The 17,500-nt window shown below is 40.7% G+C and overlaps 1 protein-coding gene across 1 annotated transcript in view; it reads left to right on the plus strand.

The window, feature by feature from the left end:
* lmx1a (LIM homeobox transcription factor 1, alpha) overlaps window positions 1-17,500 on the plus strand; it is a 30,145-nt gene that overhangs the window by 3,915 nt on the left and 8,730 nt on the right. The window contains exon 3 of the mRNA XM_036582635.1: window positions 17,359-17,500. This exon is cut by the window's right edge and continues 76 nt beyond it. Coding sequence (XP_036438528.1) covers window positions 17,359-17,500 — 142 coding nt within the window. The remainder of the gene's footprint in view (window positions 1-17,358) is intronic.

Raw genomic sequence — 17,500 nt, forward strand, 5'->3', positions numbered from 1 at the left:
TGTGTGAGTGTGTGTGTGTGTGCAGTGATAATGAGAAAGTTGAGAAAGTTTTCCATAAGCATGACTTACAGTTTCATATAAACTTAGCATCTCATAATTCTGACTGTATCTCATTATAGTGGCTATGTCACTTTCTCATAGTTATGACTTACTATCTCATAATTATGACTTTCTTATAAATATGAGAACATTTTCTCATTATGCGATAATAAGTAATTATTATGAGATATTAAGTCATAATTATGCAAAAACTTAATCATCATAATGACTCACTAAATTACTATATATACATTTATGACAGAAACAGGCATCCATAGAAATCGCATACCTCTGTAATTGTCACTGTAATGTAATTACAAGGATTTAAGCTGTACCGTGTTAGACTCAGCACTGGCACTGTTTCACCCCTCATTATCAGACTCCTGTAGGTATGGTCTTCAACTTTCGGCCCATCTAAACAAGCCTGTTCTTTACATTATTGGTTCAGAGAAAAGCCTGTAGAAAGAGCTCTCGTTGTAGCTTTGTTCCATTTCACCTGTGATTTGTCAGAGTGGTCAACTCTCTTCTGGACATGTTAGTTTTAGCCAGTCGTGGGCTTGAATTTGAGAGAGAAAAGCATTTGGTAGTTGACTTCATTTTTATGTCAGTTCGTTCCAGGTGTTTATAGTTTTTCTTCATGTAAGACTCCTGTTTGTGTTTGTGTACGAGTATTGAGTGAATAGAGTTTGTGCATCCTTATTTTGTGTGTGTGGTTGGAAGGGTGAGGGGGGGGGTGGGTTTGGGGGACTTGGCACTGAGTTCCTGGAAGACAAGGTGACTGCAGGAGGAAGGGTCGCGGTGGGCCGAGGAATGTGCGGAGGCTTTCACACACACACACATACACCCACAGACACACAGCCAGGCTAGGATGGCACTACTGACACATTGTCAAGATGTGTTAAATTAGCAGGACCCATCGGTGTGGCAACTGCAAGCTGGGGACAGCATATGGCCGTGTCGTCACAGTGTGCCGACCCCCTACTGACCCCCCAAAAACACATCCACACGTTCTCTCTCACACACTCGTACACACGTTCTCACCTCCAAACTCAAGAGCTCGAGCCAGTGTAGACGATAAGATGACCCAGAAGGAACCAGTACAGATCCAAACAGTACATTTTAATGACTTTATTCCACTTTTTTATTAAACGTCTTAAAGCCCAGAGCAAACTGACCAAAAATGCCACAACAAACAACAACAATCTAGTGTTCACAGTCAGCTTTTTACTGTCCCAGTATAAGGAACTTAAAACCCAAACATACCTCTGAAGGAGTGCGTCAGTTATCAATAAAACGGCTCGTGCTCAGAGCTCCACTAGGTGCTAACGGCGAGCTACAACATGATAACACATCCTCAGAGGTCGAACAGTCTCTGGACGAGCCCTGGGCTTTGGATGTTTTTGTCTTTAAGATGTAATAAATGGTATTTTTGAAAATCACCCTCGTCAAGCACCATGATTAACTGATGAGTTCCAGAACCTACACTGTAAAATGTCTCGTCAGATCTACCTCAAAAAATTACTTCATTGGTAAATTAACTAGTTTTATTCAACAAGATCTCAAGATCAATTTTTTGAGTTTATTAAAACTAGTTCAATTGCTTTTTACTACATGAAGTAATTTTTTTAGGTTGATCTGACGAGACAGTTTTTACAGTGTATGTCCGTTTCTCCCCAAACATTGCTATAATAATAATAATAATAATAATAATAATGATAATAATAATAATAATAATAATAATAATAATAATAATTTTTATTTAAATAGCACTTTTCATACCCGTGGCACCTCAAAGTGCTTTACAGACAGGTGATAAAGTTGAACAGTAATACAAGAAATTATAGGTATTAATTTAGAATCATAAGAAAATGACTCAGATAAGATAAACACCACGAGATGTAGAGTTTTAATTAAATGCTGAGTTAAAGAGATTCGTTTTTAGATGCTTCTTAAAAGCGAGCACTGAGTTTGACTGTCTAATAAAAGGTGAACTGAGCTCCACAGTTTAGAAGCAGAATAACTGAACGAGTCTCTGGATCTAGTTCTGGATGACAAACTCTGCTCTAACTCATCCTAAATGTATTGGATGGCGCTCCATCATTGTAGAGAAGGGGGCTCCCTATAGCTACCCGTGTCAGCAAAACAACCTCAAAGTAGTTAAATTCGCTCATTAGAAGGGGACGTTTAATATAGTATAGTTTTGGACATTTAGCCACAGTAGTACTATGTAATATGCAGTATTATGTAACAGCATCATCTATTCAAGTTGATTACCACAACTGAGAAAGTCTGCTGGTTTGAGTGGGGTGTTTTGGTGAGGTTGCCAATCTTATAATGTCATTTAAATGTGCAGGAGTGTTAGCTTGCATTTCGCATTCAGATGACCCAGTGACATCCAGGCTAACGTCGTAGGACAAAACAGAGTACAGATCTTATGGAGCAATTTTTAAAAACTGCTTATTTGGGTTTGTTTCTATATATATGTATATATATATTGCTGTTGTCGGAAGAAAACCTCGTCTATATAGCCATATATACTACATATAGCAAGCATAGTTTGTGAGAGAATGTTGGATTGCTATACTGTTTGCTTACTACACTATGTATGTTTTGGGAATTTGGAGACCTCTCTGGTGGAAATGTGTAATTGCATGCAACATGTGGAAGAACATTTTGTACCATGGGTTGTGCTTCAGACCTGCTCCCCAAGCGGATGAATCTGATGATTACAGGTGCGTTGAAAGAGTATCTCAGTGAACTCAGTGTAGCCTTCTGAGGATGTGAGAGAATATCTACTGTTGTCCTCATATCTTCATCAGTATAATGTTGATTTCTCATTTCAAGACCTAAACATCAAAAGACCTGTGACCTTCTTTTTGAGTCTGTGCGTGTGAAGTTAATACGTGAAGACGCACGATGTGGTCTGAACACCTTCCATATAATTTCATGACACCTCTGACTCAGTTATGCTACTTTTTTAGTAAAAAATCCTTACATAGTGTTGCTATCAAAGTGAATTCCACCGTTTGTTTGTTTGTTTCTCAAAATTTCTGTCTGCACAATTCAGCATGGTCTGGTGTGAAATGCACTGTAGAGAAACTTACACAAACCTACTATTGATTGCTTTTAAAGTGGTAGTGGTAGTAATCAGGGGTTACGATGTCTACAGATCAAATACAGCCATTTTATTCAGAGTCTTCTGAGATTTTTATGTAATGTAGATAATAGTGAAATAGTGGTAAATCTGAAAAATCATGTTTTCTTACCTGTCATTAATTGATTTTAAAAAGTTCATTTTAGGCCAAAACCTTATTCAAACCTATTGTAAAACAACATTTCAGGCATCAGGCAGTGTATTTATAACTCTTTATGGTAACAACTTTCTGTAAGCAGCTCTGAGAGGCATTAAGTGCTTCGGACATCTGGTTCCAATCAACACCAGTGTGAACAACACCTCACACCGCTCTGAATGACTTTGTTTACATCTGAACCAATTAATTATGCAGAAGTTTGGGAAAATCTGTGGATTTACTTCATGGTCTATTTCATTTGAAACCGCAGGTTTTGCTATTCATGTTCAGGACTGAAGATCGACTCTGAAAGGTTTTGGAAGCTTGCCGAAATGTAAATCTCTGGTCAAGAGCTTGTGATGACCAAGCTGTCTTTTTTCATCTATCACACACACACATGCACACACAGAGACACACATCTACACACATGAACGGCCCATCAGCTGAAGTGCTAATGATGGAAAAATGACCACTGTGCCCTTAATAAGTGGACTGCAGCAGGCTGTGAAGTTGATAGAGGTCTTTAGGAGAAACGGGGAGTGGACCATATGCTCAGGGTACTGGAGAGCCTCGAGGAGGGGGAGTGTATGTGTGCGTGGTGGGGGTGGGCTCTCGGCCCGAACCTTGTGCTGAGGCATCTGGATAGGCTCGTGTCTGGTGGTGTCTCTGTTCTTCTCAGGGGTGCTGCTCATCCAACCGTGAGCTTATATGACCTGACCAATTAGCCACATACCCAGCGCCTGGCGCTATCCTGCCACTTAACCATGGCCCATATCCACCAGGGCTTCTGGCTAGCCGACCTAGCACGCGGCTGACCAGGCTGGGGAGCGGAGTCACAGTAAGTGGGTCAGCGGTCTGCTCTTTCAGTTCAGCTAGCGCTGTTTGATTGAGTGAGCTCTAAGGAGATGTTACTGTATGTCCCATGCAACAGTAATGCAATATGTGCTGGGGTAAGGTAGCAAGAGGATGATGGCCTGGCCTACAACTACAATAGCATGCATACTGATATGTGCTCCTCAAGGAAGTTGGGGCCGTTGGCATTAAATAAAAATGAATTAGGGGGTTTAGAGTGTCCCGTTTTGTGATGTAAAGCCAGAAATCAAAATAATGTCAGACATTTTTCTATCTTTATTGTGGCCTTGCAACAAAATTCAAGAGAAAAACAATTAGATTTTTATTTGGAAAAATAATAGAACATAAAAAATTTACAATACTCTTGTTGCATAAATGTGCACACCTGGAAATTTTATCCCACTGCTCCTTACAAAAACATTTAAGCTTGCTCAAATCACCAGGTGATCTCCTGTGCACGGCCTGATTTAGGTCATTTCACAGGTTTTCTATGGGATTGCAGTTGGGCTCTGGGAAGTCTGGGCTGTTCTAAGACACTGATCTTCATTTATGAAGCATGCTAGAGGGGAAAATTTCTCTTTATCTGAAGCTTTTTGACAGGTTTTGTGCCAAAAAGTATCTTGCTATTTGGAGAATGTCATCTATGGATGACACACTCCCTTATCGCAGCTGACGAGAAGCAGCCCCAAAACCTGATGCTTCCACCACCATGCTTCACAGTCATGGTGTTGTTCTCTGTTGATGAGCTTTGTTGACATTGCACCAAGTTTTTTGTTGCGCAAGCTTTTTTAATGCTGCTGTAGGCCTCTTGGTGGCCTTCCTGATAAGTTTCCTTCTACAACCAATGCTATTGATATTCTTTTATACCTTTCTCCTGAACTGTACCTTTTAAGATCATGTAGCTGTTTTGTCCTTGGCTCATGGCTCATAGTTTACCCAGAAGTATGCAATCATTTAAATAAAATGTCAGGAACAACAGATTTTTATTTGGAATTTATCAGAATTACTTTCATTGATGGCAGGTGTATGCTGTTTATTTTTGGATAATAATTGGGTTGCTTATTCGTGCTTTTAAAGGTGTTTATGATTTATTTCATAACCATTAATAACTTAATTTTAAATCATTCATAAGCCCTTTATAAGGGTAGTCTTATTCTAAAGTGGCACCAGAAATGTACATGGTTTACAAAACTGGATTTTCATTTGAACGAGACAAGCCAACGTTTGTAGAAGTTTGTGTGTGTAAGTGTGTGTGTATGTGTTTAAAGGTTATTGTGGCTGCTGTACACATTTTGCTATGTCTTTGTGGAGAGGAGTGGATTGTTTTCACAGCAGGGGGGATCTCACTCTTCCCCTTTCACCCCTCATTGCTCGCTAGCAGCTCAACACAACCATAGATATACATACCTGGATGCTGTGTTGGGTCCAGCCAGGCACATCAACGGCGCTGCCATTTTAGCGTGGTCAACATCGCTGCTGGACTGCATTCAGTACCATCACAGAGCGGCAGTTTCAGAAAGATACTGTCCAAAATTACACTATTTCAAGAATATCACACTCAGAAAGTGGGATAGGATTATATAATGGAGGAAACGCAGTGATCCACACTCATGTCTGTGTGATGTTTGTGTAGATATGGCCGTGTGGTTGGTGAAGCACAGAGAACCTGTTGATGTGATTGTTTTTCCTCTGGTTTTATATGAAGCTTATTTCATTTATTAGTCTATTCAGAGGGGTCTTAACTTTATGTAGTAGTTATTTATTTTCAATGATGGTTAAAGCTTCGAAAGCAGTAAGTTATAGCAGTCCTTAATCTGTGTAGATATTCATAATAATGTTAGCACCTTCTTACACAAACCTGAAGTCAAATTCTTATTTGCCAGCTTCTTGTTTGAATTTTCCCGTTCCACCTTAAATGGTGCAGCTTCAGAACCAGAAAGTGACTGCTGCACCACTTAAGGTGGAACGGGAAAACTCTAACAAGAAGCTGGCGAATAGGAAGCCAACTTCAGCTTCGTCCTTCTTACTGTGTTTTGGGGGTTTATTTCATTTTTATGTTTATTAAGATTAGAAGTGATTCACACATTGATGGATTTGCTGATGTGGGTGAGTTTATGTTTCTTGTGCTAAACTTGGTTTGTAATGTCAGGTGCGGACTGAATACTTTCCTGCTGGTACAGATGGCTAATTATCACGATCAGTTATTAAAGAAATAAAGGCTACCGAGAGCAGATCCGTGCAGACTAGATTAATCTGTGTCTGAGGTTTATAACAAAACAGATCTGGTGAAAATCGGTTGAGTAATAAGGAAGTTGTGGCTGATTTAATCCTGAGACTCATCGTCTCTCAATACAAGTGAATTTGTTCACAAGCGGATCTCAAGCCTCTCCAACATGGCGGACGCTCAGACGTATCGCCTCAGATAGAGAATATATGTATATCTATGGTCACAACATTTCACACAGAGAGGAAAGAGTGTCATAGTTTTTAAACAGAACAATAAAAGAAAGGCATGTTAGTGTATATGGAGAGAATGTAATGGCACCCTCAAAGGTACAGTTAATACAGCACTGTGATAACCTGCACTCCAGCTATACTCTCTAGTGTTTGGTACCAAATAGAGGTCCAAGCAGGTCTTAGCAGCATGAGGTTCATAAGCATAGTCTCACCTCTATGGTATCCAACATGTGAAACCTCTAAGTGATTAAACAGACTCCTGGCTCCCTTTAAGCACTATATTATACACTGTGGAATCATGCTCTTCCACCGAGGCAGGGCTTCTAAACATGCACTCAGTGTTTATAGGAGTTTATGCATCTTTAATGAGGCACATACGGTAGGTCCATTAAATCCTCTGAGGTTCTCAGAGGTTCTTGAGTTCTTCTCTCGAGTGAACTGTTGACATTTAGTTCTGATAGATGTTCATGCACTATTGTACAGCACTGACAGCACTCGGGAGGATGCTGGTGGTTTTGCAAGCTCATACACTATAAAAGTCTGAGACCACTAGTGAAAATGCGGTACCACTTTCTATGAATGTCACGTTTGTAAGCATCTAGAAACACATTCATAGCATATTATAATGCATTCATAAGGCATCATAAACATGGCTATAAATATTTATAAAAATGCATTACATGTTACAGCCATGCTTATTATGCATTATGAATTGTTAATATAATGCATTATAAGTACTGTTCATAACAAATTATAAGAGCTCCTAAGTCGTATTTGTCCGCTCTAAGTAAAGTGAAGCGTACTGTACTAAAGCCTCCTCCAGTGTTAAGAGTGAGGCTTCAAGTTGAAGTATTTACTGAAGGATTTACTGAAACACTAAAACATTCACAGTAAAGCACATTACAGGCTTCAAATGTCAGAGTTTAAACTAGAGCTGCCATCAGTGTTTTACCCAGTGTGGGAAAGGTAATGTACACCACCGTTAGCTTGGCACTAATGAGTGAACAAATAACAATGACAGCAATCAACTATCTCACCTCTCCCTCTCCAGGCCTTCACTCCACAGTGACTTCACGCTCAAATAAAATACTGGAAATCTCAGGGTGTAAATAAACTCTGTATTTGTCTTTACGCTCTCCAAGCTGGGACTGACTTCTTTGGCACTGAAAGTATAACATGCTATTAACACTACTTATAATGGATTATATTAACAATTCATAATGTATAATAAACATGGCTATAAAGTGTAATTCAATGTATTTCATTTTTATAAATATTTATAACCATGTTTATAATGTCTTATGAATGCATTATAACATGTTATAAATGTGTTTATAGATGCTTACAAATGTGATATTCATAGAAAGTGGTACTGAAAATGCTTCTATGTTGCTTTATTTTTAATGAAAAGAAAAGTCCATTACAAATTATGTTATCAGCATAACAGTTTGAGAGGTCTTTGAAATATTTACATGAATTTCAGAATTCATAGTAATTAATATATAGATGATTCTACTGAATTGATTAAAAGTCAGAATTGAAAACACATTTTGGACTTTTAACTTATGGGGTTTTAGATGAAAATCTTTATGCTATCTTTATCTTTAATACATTTTTGATCATTCCATTTTGTCTCTAACAAAACAATCAAAACACAAATACCTAATGACTAAAACTCCTTCTGTTTTCGGTAGTGACATGAAAACGCGGGACGTTCTTTTTATTTATAAACAAAATTTTAATTAAAAATTTAACTCATGATAAATCCAAATCTTTCAACTTCACTTTAAACATAAAACAATATTTTAAATAACATTGAAAGAAAATACGAAAAAAAGTAAGTATTATTTCCACAAGTTGAAATTTAGAGGTCAGACAGACAACTCCCAATAGGAATTCTGTTTATGCCTTGGATTTAAATAGATCATAACATAATCTATATAAAAACATAAGGTATAAATACTTTTTTTGCCAAAGCCTTTGATGAATAGATCAAATGCTCCTAAAAGTCTGAACACAACCTTCAGCTGAAGAGAAAAGACTCAAAAAAACTGACCTTTTGTACAAAAGCCTTTACATGGTCAGTGTCACAAATCTGTTTATATTTGATTAGTGACCTAGAAAAAGTGCAGAGTCTTAAATATTTCTTCTTCATTTTACTTTCCTTTTTTTTATTTTTCAAAAATCTACACTTTCTGCTGTTTATTTTCAGGTTTAAATGAACAAAATCCAGATTTGTAATGTGGTCTCAGATTTTGGACCCCACTGTATGAGCTCAATTTGAAACAAATTAGAACAGGTGTGTAGATAATTTGGGCATGATGTAATTCTAAGTCAGACAGTGGGAGATCACTTTAACTCAGTTCTGCTCAGTTCTCTCAGCTAAGACCTGTTTACTGTCCAAAGTTTGAGTCTAAAACACTGACAAGAGGTAAACTTCAAACAGCCCGCTCTTATCTGCAACATACTTTTGACATTCTTACAGATAACAGGATGTCATACAGTGTCAGACGCCACATAAGCAAGTCTGTTTGAGATTGATTGCTTAAAGGGAACTCTGACTGTTAAGACCTGTAAGTCTCAATGTGGTAAACATGTCCAATACTATTGAAATATGTTTGTATTAACCAAGCAAAGTACTTTAATCCATAATTAAAATAAATAAAATCCTTCTACAGGTAAGCTGCCCTTTTTGTTGCAGTGGAAATTGGTTGCTCTCTCCCTTGTCCACTGAGAGTGAGGAAGACCTAAATATGGAATTAAACTCAAACATTATCATTCAGTCTTTCCAGCTTTAGCATTTTTCGGAAAAGAACACATCTTTTTTTAACACACATATATATATATATATATATATATATATATATATATATATATATATATATATATATATATATATTAAAAAAAGATGTGTTTTTTATGTTTTCATTTTTTGACATAATTTCAAAATACCTGTTGGCCTTTACATTATATTTAAATTTCATGATTAATGGACTAAAAGAAACGACCTTAAATGACTTACAAAAAATTCTGGTTCCATTGACTTACATTAAAAGTGAAGTATGTTTTTTCCTTCTCCTGTAAAGTTATGATTTTGGAGATACAAGGTTTTGTTCCAACAACAGCGACATATATTTCCATATATATCATAAAATGATAACTTTACAGGAGAAGGAAAAAACATACTTTTAATGTAAGTCAATGGAACCAGACTTCTTTCCAAGTAATTTTGGGCCGTTTCTTTTGGTTCATCCATCAAAAATTTATGGTAATAATTTAATGTAAAGGGCAACAGAAACTTTCAAATTATGTCAAAAACTGAAAAAAAGTCAAAAAGTGATACGAGGTTTTGTTCTAATATTTATATAAATTGTTCAAACTGCAGTCCCACAGTGACAAAACACCTATTTAAAAAATAATTAAGTATTCATACCTTTGATATTTTCAGTGATTATGTTATGATTGAATTAATCCTAATGCATTAATTGAGTGAGTATTAACATACCTAAAAACCTTTCTATTGGAAGGCGGCTGTCCCAAACCCTGACCCCTACATTTCATACAAGCAGAGGAATTCTGCCTATCTGTTGTGTTTTTTTATTAACAAACAAACATTTCTATTTGGTTTATACATCATATTTAAATGGTTTTGGACATGTAAACTATTTTAAGGCATACAAGCCAAAGAGTTTTCTTTACAGCTCACTGTGGTTTGAGGCATGTGATGATTTATGCAGTTTGGTATTTAATATCTTCAATAAATTATTTATTGATTAGCCTTGTTCTTCCAGCACAAAACTAAAGAAGCAAAACTTCTGTTTCTATTACTAAACACGCTTTTGCTTATCGACTGCAATTGAGGTGATGTGGAAAATTATCCAAACTAGATTTCGCTTTAAGGCTGTGTTGTAGCTGATGTTTGTTCCCGGTAATGTTCAGGTCACTAATGGTTTCCCTCTAAACTCACCGTGAACTTACTCACTTTACTCATGGAGCAGCTCTCTCTTTCCAGTAATCTTCACGGATGCACTGAAATATTAATCATCAGACTTCAGACTGTGTAGCATTGATGTGATTGGGGTGACAATGTACAGATTGAGTGATACTGTTAGCAAAGAATCTATGGGAATAAAAGCTTCTGGGGTAACACTTTCTATGAATGTCACCTTTGTAAGCATCTATAAACACATTTATAATATGTTATAATGTATTCATAAGGCATTATAAACATGGTTATAAATATTTATAAAAAAAGAAATACACTGAATTACACTTTATAGCCATGGTTATTATACATTATGAATTGTTAATATAATGCATTATAAATAGTGTTAATAACATGTTATAATGTCAGTGCCAAAGAAGTCAGTCCCAGCTTGGAGAGCGTAAAGTAAAGACAAATACCAAGCTAACGGTGGTGAACATTACCTTTCCCACATTGGGTAAAACACTGATGGCAGCTCTAGTTTAAACTCTGACATTTGAAGCCTGTAATGTGCTTTACTGTGAATGTTTTAGTGTTTCAGTAAATCCTTCAGTAAATACTTCAACTTGAAGCCTCACTCTTAACACTGGAGGAGGCTTTAGTACAGTACGCTTCACTTTACTTAGAGTGGACAAATACGACTTAGGAGCTCTTATAATTTGTTATGATCAGTGCTTATAATGCATTATGTTAACAATTCATAATGCATAATAAACATGGCTGTAACGTATAATGCATTTTTATAAGTATTTATAGCTATGTTTATAATGTCTTGTGCATGCATTATAACATGTTATGAATGCGTTTAGAGATGCTTACAAAGGTGACATTCATAGAAAGTGTTACCGCTTCTGGTCAGCAATACTGCCTCAGATACACTCTGCAGAATGGACGGCACTCGGCCGACACAGTGTAAAAACTTAGGGCTGATAAGTCCGCTCTCTCTCCCTCTGAACTCTACAAAAACCTTGCTTAGTTTCCCTGGCGACCCCACAGCAACACTAATAGGTCTCAACAATGCAAGGCTCTGAGATGTTTCAGTTCATGCTCATCAGCGGAGGAATTTCAGTGTGTGTGTGCTCGTGTGTGTGTGTGTGTGTGTGTGTGTGTGTGTGTGTGTGTGATGCACCTGGATACGTAAAGCGCACCATTAGTCATTCCTTTGGATTCTTAGGTTACATAATTAAAACCACAATAAACACAGTGAGCTTAAAGTACATTAAATGTACTGGATTTAAATGTGTACGTTATTTTCTCTGAATAAAATACATCAATGTGATTTTGTATTTCACTGTACTTGTTCAGGCAGTAGTTGTATTGATGTTGTATAGTATTATGCTCGCATTTGATCATATAAATTCAATTACTTTACAGAAAAAAACAGGGAAAAGTGATACGAAAGACTTGGGCATTAAAGGAAAGGTTCACTGAATAATCACACTGACAGTTTTCCCATTAGTTCAAATGTGATCAACCAGTCAGACAGGTTTTCTGTCTGAAGTTTGCTTCTTAATGCAGCTAATAAGTAATGTAAGTCTGTGTAGCCCAAATGCTATCTGTTATATTAGCCTCGTGGCTCAGGCATAAAGCTAAAGAAGCAAACTTCAGACAGCAGTCTTGGCTGATTACATTTAGAGCAAGAAAAAAGGGGTAAATTATATTTTTCAGTGAACTGTTTCTTTAAAATAAAACATTTTGTCACTGTAAACTGGAACAAAATCATAAATTTACCTAAGAAGGAAACGGCATTTTTAACTCTTAATGGAAGTCATTAAAAAGAGTTTATTCCATGTACATTTGAAGCAATTCTATTGGTTCATTCACCACAAAATTTCCCCATGATGTAAGGTCTGACTGGCATTTTCAAATTATGAAATTATGTAAATAAAACAACCAAAATGGAGATACAGATTTCCTGACAGTGACAGTTTGCTTTGGGACTAACAACAAATACTTGGTGAAATATGAACATGGTGGTTTGCCACCAAACAGCCTAGAACTGAAATTAAAACATCATAAATTCCTCTCTCCAAAAATGCCCTGAGCTTGTCTTGCTGATTTTAGAGCTGTCCCACCTCTGGAGGGAGCAAACCCCCCCATCACCTTCATCCTAAACTCAAACCCAACACACGCACACCCCCCGCACACCCGCCGGGCGTGGAAATCTCAGCCCCCGGTCTGACAAACAGAAAATGCGGCGGCTGCCAGGGCAGCACAATGCAGGCACGGCTCGAGGCCAGCTCTGCTATTGTCTGGGCTTTGGTTAAGTCCAGTTAAGATCATTCCCTGGACCGGCCTCTCTCACCGGGAGGCCTGGTTGCCGCTGCTCGGGCTGGAGCCACGGCCTGCGGAGCGCTTTTCTTCTGCGCTTCCCCGGGACGCCCTGCTCAGGCCCCGGCTGCGGTTGCTAGGCGCTAAGACGGGCCGCTCCTGCCCCTCCTGGGGGTGTGTGTCTGGGGGTCTTTTAGAGAAGGGGCAGACAGGTTTAGAGGGGAGAATGACAGTCTCGTCTGACTCCCGAAAAAGAGCAACTCGACAGTATCTTTGGAATTTCTGCAATGGGTAAAAATGTGTGTGAAAAAACAGGGAGAGGTGATTTCTGGACTCCCACATCAATAATTTTACCCTATTCTTTAAGTGAACAATCACATTTACACTGTTTTCAACTGGAGCTACGAGGCTAATAAAGCTAACAAATAATGGAATAGAAACACCAATTAACATGGCAAAAACCTCATGTCTAAATTATCACACACTTTTTTTCCCCTCTTATAAAGTTTGTGTGCCAAAAAAAAATAATAATTTTTACATCCAACTTCTTTTGCGTTACAATTAAACTGTTTTTATTACTGAGACTGGTGTATGTAACAGAGCTCTGTTCTGATTGGCTGCCCTGTATTGTGACTCATTCAAGCAGAAGTCCCAGCTGAAACACTCCTTATAACTTCAGCATTAATGGGCGGAGCTAAATTGCTGTAGGCTGTACAGGCATGTATTCATCTGTTTCAGTGAGAGCGATAGTGGAGAACTACCACAGGACACACCACCCAACACACAGGGCACACCACCCAACACAAAGGACACACCACCCAACACACAGGGCACACCACCCAACACAAAGGACACACTACCCACCACACAGGACACACCACCCAGCACTCAGGACACGCCACTCAACACACAGGACACACCACCCACCACACAGGACACACCACCCAACACACAGAACACACCACCCAACACACAGGACACACCAACCAACACACAGGACACGCCACCCAACACACAGAACACACCACCCAACACATAGTACACACCAACCAACACACAGAACACACCACCAAATACACAGGACACGCCACCCAACACACAGAACACACCACCCAACACACAGGACACGCCACTCAACACACAGGACACGCCACCCAACACATAGTACACGCCAACACACAGGACACACCACCCAACACACAGGACACGCCACTCAACACACAGGACACACCACCCAACACATAGTACACGCCAACACACAGGACACACCACCCAACACACAGGACACACCACCCAACACACAGGACACGCCACTCAACACACAGGACACGCCACCCAACACACAGGACACACCACCCAACACACAGGACACGCCACTCAACACACAGGACACGCCACCCAACACACAGGACACACCACCCAACACACAGGACACACCACCCAACACACAGGACACGCCAACACACAGAACACACCACCCAACACACAGGACACGCCACCCAACACACAGGACACACCACCCAACACACAGGACACACCACACAACACACAGGACACACCACCCAACACACAGGACACACCAACCAACACACAGGACACGCCACCCAACACACAGAACACACCACCCAACACACAGGACACGCCAACACACAGAACACACCACCCAACACACAGGACACGCCACTCAACACACAGGACACGCCACCCAACACATAGTACACGCCAACACACAGGACACACCACCCAACACACAGGACACGCCACTCAACACACAGGACACACCACCCAACACATAGTACACGCCAACACACAGGACACACCACCCAACACACAGGACACACCACCCAACACACAGGACACGCCACTCAACACACAGGACACGCCACCCAACACACAGGACACACCACCCAACACACAGGACACGCCACTCAACACACAGGACACGCCACCCAACACACAGGACACACCACCCAACACACAGGACACACCACCCAACACACAGGACACACCACCCAACACATAGTACACGCCAACACACAGGACACACCACCCAACACACAGGACACACCACCCAACACACAGGACATGCCACCCAACACACAGGACATGCCACCCAACACACAGGACACACCACCCAACACACAGGACACGCCACCCAGCACACAGTACACACCACCCAACACACAGGACATGCCACCCAACACACAGGACACACCACACAACACACAGGACACACCACCCAACACACAGGACACGCCACCCAACACACAGGACACACCACACAACACACAGTACACACCACCCAACACACAGGACACACCACACAACACACAGGACACACCACACAACACACAGGACACACCACCCAACACACAGGACACGCCACCCAACACACAGAACACACCACCAAATACACAGGACACGCCACCCAACACACAGGACACACCACCCAACACACAGGACACACCACCCAACACACAGGACATGCCACCCAACACACCGGACACGCCACCCAACACACAGGACACGCCACCCACCACACAGGACACGCCCCCAAACACACAGGACACACCACCCAACACACAGGACACGCCACCCAACACACAGGACACACCACCCAACACACAGGACATGCCACTCAGCACACAGTACACGCCACCCAACATACAGGACACGCCACTCAACACACAGCACACACCACCCACCACACAGGACACACCACCCACCACACAGGACACGCCACCTGACACACAGGACACACCACCCAACACACAGGACACGCCACCCAACACACAGGACATGCCACCCAACACACAAGACACACCACCCAACACACAGAACACACCACCAAATACACAGGACACACCACCCAACACACAGGACACGCCACCCAACACACAGGACACACAACCCAACACACAGTACACACCAACCAACACACAGGACACACCAACCAACACACAGTACACACCACCCAACACACAGGACACGCCACCCAACACACAGTACACACCAACCAACACACAGGACACGCCACCCAACACACAGGACACACCACCCAACACACAGGACACACCACCCAACACACAGGAGACCAGAGTTTTTTTACTGTTCAGACACACACTAATGTTACTGTAATACTGTTTTCAACGTCTTTCTACACTCGCTTATCCCGAATATACAGTCTTCAGACTCACATGTAGTCACATGTAGTACAGAGTCTCTTCCCACAGTGCTCTGTGAAAACCTGAACTTTATTAAAAGTAGCTACTCACACTGCTGCTTTAGAGCTGGACAGGAGAGCAGTACAGATTTAATGAATGTGAGAGACAGTATGTGACATCAAGTAGTGTGGTTAACTGAGTAATGTAACAGTAGGTAAGTGGTCTGTGTGATCTGTAAACTGGACGGGCCTCAGGGTTCTGCACAGCAGTAGTGCTGATCAGTCTGATTAGTTTTGTTGGATTTTGCACAGTAAGCATTAACATTAGTGATATCACTGGGTGGAGGGGGGGGGTGTGTGTGAAAAGCTGCCACTGGACTCTAGAGCAGTGGAAATGTATTCTGTGGGGTGACCAATCATGCTTCTCTATCTGTCAGTCTGATGGACGAGTCTGGCTTCGGTGAGTGCCAGGAGAACGTTACCTGCCTGACTGCACTGTGCCAGCTGTAAAGTTTGGTGGAGGAGGAATGATGCCATGGGGCTGTTTTTCAGGGGTTGGTCTAGAACCCTTAGTTCCAGTGAAGGGAAATCTTAATGCTTCAGCACCAAGACATTTTGGACAGTTGTAGGCTTCAAGCTTTGTGGGAACAGTTTGGGGAAGAACCTTTTCTGGTCCAGCGTGACTGAGCCCCAGTGCACAAAGCAAGGTCAGAAAATCTGCACAGCACAGAGAATATATTTTGATTCTCCTGGTCATCATAATATCGGCCCAGTCATATAGAGACGTCACGTCTGGTTTTCTTCACAAAGTGTTTTCACAGAAAAGGTGAATTTCACAGTGAAATGTATGTTTTGAAACCTTAGCAATGTTAAAATGCATACATCAAACTCTTTTATTTAATAAAAGAAAGGAAATTTGGATTTTATGTGATAAGGGCCTTTGATTAATTCCAAATAGGATCATTTATGTGGTTAGTGAGTCTGAATGACATACTGTTACCTATAAAAATGTAGAAAAAATTCAGTAGGTAATGCAAATTAGGCCTCCGTTACTTGTTGGCTACGTTAGCCTTGTAGCTCCAGAGCAAAACTAAAGAAGCAAACTTAAAGCACCAAACATATCTTGGCTGACTGACTGCATTTAGGATAAGAGGCAGACCGAAATGTAGGAATTTTACCAGGAAATTTTTCTCAGGAGAAGTTTTGGACTCCCTTGTCAATAATACTCTCTCTCTCTCTCTCTCTCTCTCTCTCTCTCTCTCTCTCTCTCTCTCTCTCTCTCTCTCTCTCTCTCTCTGTAGGCTGTTCCTGGTGCGCTGCAGGGCCTGCGCTGAGGTCATCTCGCCAGCTGAGCTGGTGATGCGTGCTGGTTCTGCAGTGTTCCACCTGCGCTGCTTCTGCTGCTCCGTGTGCTCCTGCAGGCTGCAGAAAGGAGACCGCTGT

The sequence above is a fragment of the Colossoma macropomum genome, unplaced genomic scaffold (assembly GCF_904425465.1).
Source record: "Colossoma macropomum unplaced genomic scaffold, Colossoma_macropomum, whole genome shotgun sequence".
Classification (NCBI taxonomy): domain Eukaryota; kingdom Metazoa; phylum Chordata; class Actinopteri; order Characiformes; family Serrasalmidae; genus Colossoma; species Colossoma macropomum.